Raw genomic sequence first — 7,229 nt, forward strand, 5'->3', positions numbered from 1 at the left:
GGCACTGTTGTACGGACGACCCAGTTTTATGTTAACATGCTGACGTGTCAGACCGTACACACAATTCCACGTTTTACGCTGACAAATGCTAAGTTGCAACATACGGATTTTCAACTTTTAGTGCTGCCAGCTTTTTGGCTAGATGCTTTTGAGTTTGAAGCTTTTCATGTAACTCCTTTTGAGAGGCCAAGAACCTTAAAATATGCGCAGAGGGCTCATACTCTGGCACGCTTCCGGTTAAAGGTGCAGAGGATGGAGTATTGGAATTGTACCGAGTTGAAGCAATATAAAGAAATACCGAAAGGGGCACCAACGTTTAGGGCTAGTGCTCTCTCGAGGTGGAACTCCGCCACTCCCCGTCTCGTGTGTCGTGCACTCTCTTTCAGTTCAATTGTTATTTGAAGTGCTTAAAATTGTTCACTGTGCTCTTTTCTGTTGGCACGTGGTGCCCGTCTCCATGACAATGGTATCGGAGCTTCAGACGTGTGCTTTTCTGAAAGCATACTGGTCCTATCAAAGAGCAGACAGAGCAAGGTGGCACTTACAAAGTTTACTGGAATGTTTACTAAAGAATCTTTGTGTCCCAAAGGGACAAACAAAGAAGGCACATCCCTTCACTCAATGGGAAATGAATCATGACACAAGATGAGGTTTGCTTCGCCAATGAGCATTCAAAAAATGAGACAGAGGCAGAGGTGGCTACTAATCTCCACCTTGACAACTTCGACTTTCAAAATGTGGAGATTCATATTCTAGGCAAGCACTTTCGGGGCTTCATGTACCATTATGGGTCCACTCCCTCCCTTTTTAGGCTTTCGCCTTTACTTTGCCTAATTCTAACTTACCATTTTGAGCCCTTGAGGCATATACTTATCTACTTGTATTTGCCATCACCCCATCAAAGTTTTATTGGCTTTTTGCTATTATGAGTCATGTTTTTTCTCTATTTTGGTGCAATTCAATGCTCAAAGTGTACTTAGCTCTATGGTACACATGTGTAGCTCAAAACAATCAAGAAAAATGACCAAAAAAAATTTGTCGTTCCGAGCATCGAGGCCGTGCCCTAACTTTTGCCATTCCAACTCCAACCCCAACCCCAACCCCGTTCTTGTTCCCAGTACCATGTTTCTATAATTTATCTTTGTCGTGGGGTTTTATAGGGAGGTCAAGTAAACTAGCATTTTCCCTATATGGGTAGGGGGGGTGCCCACACAATTGCAATTTGTCCACTTCTAGTTATAGCCAGCGTTTTGAGTCTCTCTCTCTCCCTATCTCCAACCTTTTCTCTCTCTAGTAGCATCTTCTCTCTCCAACATTTTCCTCTAACGTTTTTCCAAGATCGCCACATTTTTCCAAGATCACCCTCCCTCTCTAGATCCCTTGCGTTAGTGCGTCTCTCTTTCCTTGTGCGCCTTCTGTTGCCCTAGGCGACCATGCTTGGCATTATCAAGATCCCTTGCATTCCTGGCATGTAATTCCTTTGCATACTATACCCCTCCAAATGGTCCTTGCCTATAACCTGGCATAGTAGCTCTAAGAGCACCATACCCATCTGGGTTTAGACCAAGAGTAACTACTCCTACCACAAGGAAATTGCATAATGCCAGGTTTCAAGAATCCAACAAGGACCTATGTATGACACATATATAAAAGGGAAGACATATTCTTCGCTATCATATATTGGAGGACCTAGAAAGACTTTGGTGAGATCTACTCTACTCTTGATTATTAGTTGACTCCACTTGGACTTACAAGGGAAAAGGAAAAAGTAATAAGTTTTGACACATTTCATGATACACAGGATGAGCTAAAGGCTTTGGTTTTTATACAACACTCTAAGCGGGAGGAAATTTCACAAAAGCCTTCATAGATAGGAAAGCTTCTTCCTTTCACTAGTGAACCATGGTCTATACTTCTATTAGGGAAATAAGCTCCATGGACTTCGCAAGCCAGTATTTGGCTCGTTATGGCTTGCAATGGCTTGTTGCTTCCGCTTTTGAAGCAGATGTATTTAACTCCATGGAATCAATTATAGTTCAAAGAGGGAGACACACCATTCAGTTATAATCAGAAATCTATAACAGCAAAGCAAAGAGAACCAACTCAAACACATCAACCGTGAAGAAAAAAGAATAAAGAAATTAAGAGGACATACTCCGGAATAGGTGGTTTTCAAGGCTACCCCTCTGCAAAAATTCGTAGACAAGAAGTCGCTGGTCATCCTCAGTGCAAAACCCAATAAGTTTCACAAGATTAGGATGATGGAGCTGGCCAAGAAAAGTGATCTCCGCCTGTTTAAAGACATCAAGTCCAAAAAAATGGATTAAAAAACAAAGGCTGAAAACAAAAACATCAAGCTACTGACAAGCTTTGAAGTGACCTGAACAAAGATTCAGGATTAACAGTCAAAAACATCATAAGGAAAACTACCTGAACTTAGCTAGCTTGGTTAAATTTAATCCGCTTTAAATTTCAAAACCTCTTTCCTAATAATAGACAACGTATTTTATTTATAAGATTCTAGATATGTAGCTGGCGTTCAGGTATTTATAAGACTCTTAAGTATGTGACTGGCGTTCAGGTAAGTTGATTTTTGCTGCTGGGTAAAGATGCTCTGCCAAAAGAAAGGGTCTGCTACTATCAACACAACGTTTGAAAAGTAAAGGTCCTTGTACGACATTTTAAGTCCGTTCAGATATATGATCTAGCCTAACAGAATGAACAGGCAAGCTTCTGAAGCTGTATGACAAATGGTCGACGATGCTGAAAACGTTTGGCGAAGGATCGAACATTGCTAGCGGCTTTGTCGTAAGTGTACGCTTGCAGATACCATCCAAATAAGACATTTCTTCAATAAAAGAACAAAAAATGAGGAGAATATCTTTACTCACCAACCACTCCTTATGACCCTGCAGCCCATTGTGATTCAATGTTTTCACCGCAACTGTGAGCCCAGTTCCAGGCTTTACGGGTGCAGTTCCATGCTCATCCACCCAACCCTTGAAGACGCATCCAAAGCCACCCTCACCCAGAAGACTATCTGGCCGAAAATTTCTTGTGGCCAGTTTCAGATCAGTAAAAGAAAACCTCCTCAACTTTGAAGATGCTACTAGCTCTTCTTCTGTTTTTGAAATAACTGATGACTCTGTGCCATCCGACTTGGTTGATACATCTGATTTGGCCGACTGCTCACTGGGAGGCACTGCTGAAGAAGTGGGCTTCCTTTTTGAGGAGCTAGAATTTCCTGCAAGATGACGAGAAACTTAACTTCAACATGACACCAAATGCACTTAAGCCCGTGACTTCTGATGCATAATACACAAGTAGAAAGACTTTTTGAATCCTACAGTGCTTTGAACACAAAACATTGACAATTCACAAGACTAGGCAACACATATGCAAAGCTAACCCAGTTAGCAGCACTCCATTATATGTCTTCCTATAATACTAGCATATTTCGATTAGCTAACCTATGAATCCTCCCATAAGAAACCCTTTGCTTTGCACCTTGTGCCATTCAATACATAGAACCATTTCTATCTCAAGTCACTCGCTTATAAATCCTCACATAAGAAGCCCTGTGCTTGGCAAGCAGTAGAGCAAGCCACCCTAAGCTCATTCTGGAATCTGAATGAGCAAAAACCAGAGTCTACCAGAGATGCAAACTTCAAAGATGACATAGAAATAATTCAGTTTCTTAAAATGCCCAAATCGAATGCCACAACGATAATCCATTAAGCTTAGAATTATGAAACACAAACTTTTATAGATATATTCATTTGATGCTCATTCTGAACGAGTAAAAACCAATCTGCCAAAAATGCAAAGGTGATGTGGAAATCCTCCATTTCTTGGAAGGCCCAAGTCAAGTGCTAGATCAATCTCACAACCAGATGAATCACCAAAATTACACGAGCATGTAAGAAATACATACATCTGTGAATCTACTCATTTAATATAAAGAACAAAAAACTTAATGTAAGCTGCCATTTTGTTCCCATCTTTCCCCTCTGCTAACAATGAGGAAAAGGCAAAAGTTAGTTAGAGGTGTTGGTAATGGGTGAAAACGTTTTCAAAGCCCTTCTCTTAACCTATCACCCCAACTGCACTCCAAAATGCACATCTAATAGTATTGCACAGATCATGAATAACTACTGATGATGGTGACTTTAAGCCCACATCACTTTGTTGACTCAGCTTCCTCATTCTAGAGTCACGGTCAACAAAATTGTTGCTAAATGGAATTGATGTATTCCACACTATACAATAAAAAAAGGCCTCAATGGCTAAGATTCCTCCTTATATGCTAAACTGAGCTTCCCACACAACTTGTCAGCTAACAATAATAATCCTTTTGTTCGATTAGCCAATAAAAAATCTAGAAAAAGGATTTCACAGGTTAGAACAGCACAGCGATCTTAACTTCTTAAAGCCCTTTCTCAGTTCCATGACTACAAGTTTTGAATGACACAACCCTTTTTCCAATCTTCCTTTCCTCAGTCTTCAACATACATGCACAAGATACAAATCTTGCGTTCAAACGTGGCATAGTTCTTAAACAAGGGCCTGTAAATATATGCCTAAAACAAGCCACATAAGATAAAGAATTTGAGCATACTCACATTCTCATTTCTTATCAAAGTGCCGCTTACCAAAGACATACCATGTAACCTTGCCACAGCCACATGTAAGCATCAAACCACTAATAACAATCTAAACTACAAGTTGTGCCAGCAGACACAATACAGCACGGCAAGAAAGCTCATATGTCCTAATATACATGCAACATAGCTGAAGTTAAAAATACACCACTACTCACAGGACACAAAATGCAATTTTGCACGAACCTGCACGAGTGCTATGGACCCTAGTGTTGGTTTCTGCAGCAGAGGATGCAGGACTAGGATTTGCAGACCAGCAGCTTATGCAGCCCGAGAGGAAGGACAAGAAATGGCAGCCATTACTATGATCTTCGCCTTTCTGAGCAGACTTCACTTCCTGCGACGACTTTCGCACCTCCTCCCAAGCCTGCACCTGGGCCCCTGCAACGCCCAACCCCATGTGGGATCAAAACCTCCCCACCATAACGACCTTTGTAGGAAAGGCACCGTAAAGCACTGAGGAACAAAATGAGCTCTCAGGTAGCAAGATCTGTGTCACAGAAAGCAGGAAAGTGCTTGAAACAAAGGCAAGCTCGGACCCCCTGCTCCTGACGACAAGCACAACCTCAGGAAGGAGAAAATCAGGTTTCCATCAGAGTGATCCTCAGAGTGATGACGACAGTGGTGGAATGTAAGTTGTCTCGGCGAGCGACCTGTGAGTATGTGCGTGTACGCGCGACCTGTGAGTATGTACGTGTGAGGTTGTGTAGGTTGTGTAGCAGTACACGCACAGCATATGATGGCAAGGCATAAAGGAAAAACTTTGCGGATGATGATGGAGCTGATATCACCCTTGTGTCCCTACAGTCTAATGTAAACGTGCTTAAATTTTACAACTTGAGGCAGCGAGGCTTGAGCCTTGAACCGTGAAAGGCTCATTTTTGAAGGGGGATCCTTATCATTCATTTGAAGGGTAAATTTTAACTTGCCCTTCATTAAGCTCAAAAATTAGAAAGGGCTACGTGTAGATTATTTCAATATCCTACTTTTTTTTAAGAGTATAATTATTTTTCATCTTGATTGAAGGGTAAAATTACCTTCAAAGGAAACAAAGCCTTCAAAAATGAACACTGCTTGAACTCTCTAGACTTCGACTCCGATAGTGCTTTAAAAAAACCAAGATCATGTAATTCCCACCTACAAATTTTGATATTTACCTCTAAACTTTCAATTTGAAGGTGAAAAACCTACAAAATTCAGAGAAGTTTAGTGTAATATTGTGTAAAAACCTTCAAATTTAATCAATTTACCTCTAAACTTTATCATACAACTCCATGTAACAAACTCCAAGGGTGTGTGTCCTTGTTGGTGAGCACAGATTGGTTAGAACACTCGCCTTCCTTTTCTGGACCACCTAGAAATCAAGCGGCTTCCCCCCTTGGAACATCAGCTCTTTCACATTCTTTTCAATGTGGAATGCAAATAGCGAATGGGTTCTAGCAGAGTTGTACGTTGATTGATGTATACCTACATTACATGGATTACTAGGTTACATTGAAGCGTAAATGCGCGTTTGGTGTGAATGGCATCAATGGACAATGTATGAGGCTTGTTAGGCATCCTTGCACAATCTAAACGCTTCCTTATTACGTACATAGCTAACTCTGATGGCCAGCCTAGCCTTAATCTCTTATCGATAGAAATTTTGCTCGAGCTTGCAAAAAAAAAAACAAGGGAGAGAGAGAAATACCTACAATGAAGTCTTCTCTGCACACCCAATGTTCTTTTCTCCTATCCTCTTCACATAGATACGCTTTCAAGTTCTTGTAGTGCATGCTCTATTTATTTTCTCCCCACTTTTTGCATAATTTGTTGATGAGTGGCCATAGGCAAAGGCATGCAAGCTCTCATTGTAATGAGCACTCTAACATGCCGACTAAACGGTAGTGATTGTAAGGCACCCCCTTTTTGTGGACGACTAAAGACTCGACATAGAACCTTTGTGGGTTGCTTAAGTGTGGCACGTGGCTCGAAAGCGCACATTAATTTAATATTCACTCTTGGGAAAACATGTGGCAGGAGCTACCAAAAAGTTTGGCCCCAATTATCCTACTCTCCTTGTAGGGGCTCTCTCTATTTTCTCCATGCCAAGAAGAAAAGGAAAGTGGAATAACCTTTCCATCACCCAAAGTGCGGCCGATTGGTTGTCCCATTTCCCTCTCTCGCACCTCTCTCTCTCTCTCTCTCTCTCTCTCTCTCTCTCTCTCTCTCTCTCTCTCTCTCTCTCTCTCTCTCTCTCTCTCTCTCCTAAAACATGGCTAATTTTTATCGTTTACCCTCAAAACACTCAAATAGTGTTGATTTGAGGGCAAGTACATGACTGAGATGCAAACCATGTTCAAAGGTGATTAATGACAAACCATATAGAATCATCTACAGATTGAATCATTCTCCTCTCGCTCTCTCTCACTCTTTGTGCATGTACATGAATAGCTTCCTTCAGATTGGTCGGTAATAACACTCGTTAGTCTCATGGTTTGTCCATTTTCCCTCGATAGCACACCATTTGGTTGGCCTCCTTGGTGACAGCACAATGTAGGCTTTGTGTGGGGCTGTGGAGCTAGAGTG

At 41.4% G+C, this 7,229-nt stretch overlaps 1 protein-coding gene across 2 annotated transcripts in view; it reads right to left on the reverse strand.

Moving 5' to 3' along the window:
- LOC147444700 (receptor-like cytoplasmic kinase 176) overlaps nucleotides 1-5,407 on the reverse strand; it is a 43,556-nt gene extending 38,149 nt beyond the window's left edge. Inside the window, exons 1-3 of one of the 2 annotated variants that reach the window (XM_086527248.1) lie at nucleotides 4,848-5,407; nucleotides 2,892-3,244; nucleotides 2,156-2,291 (exon numbers count right to left, since the gene is read on the reverse strand). In XM_086527248.1, the coding sequence (XP_086383374.1) occupies nucleotides 2,156-2,291; nucleotides 2,892-3,244; nucleotides 4,848-5,061 (703 nt within the window). In that variant the 5' untranslated portion in view covers nucleotides 5,062-5,407. The remainder of the gene's footprint in view (nucleotides 1-2,155; nucleotides 2,292-2,891; nucleotides 3,245-4,847) is intronic. The other variant, XM_086527249.1, reaches the window with a different exon arrangement.
- Between the last annotated feature and the right edge of the window lie 1,822 nt (nucleotides 5,408-7,229).

The sequence above is a fragment of the Adiantum capillus-veneris genome, chromosome 13 (genome assembly GCF_014529385.1).
Source record: "Adiantum capillus-veneris isolate H3 chromosome 13, ASM1452938v2, whole genome shotgun sequence".
Classification (NCBI taxonomy): Eukaryota; Viridiplantae; Streptophyta; class Polypodiopsida; order Polypodiales; family Pteridaceae; genus Adiantum; species Adiantum capillus-veneris.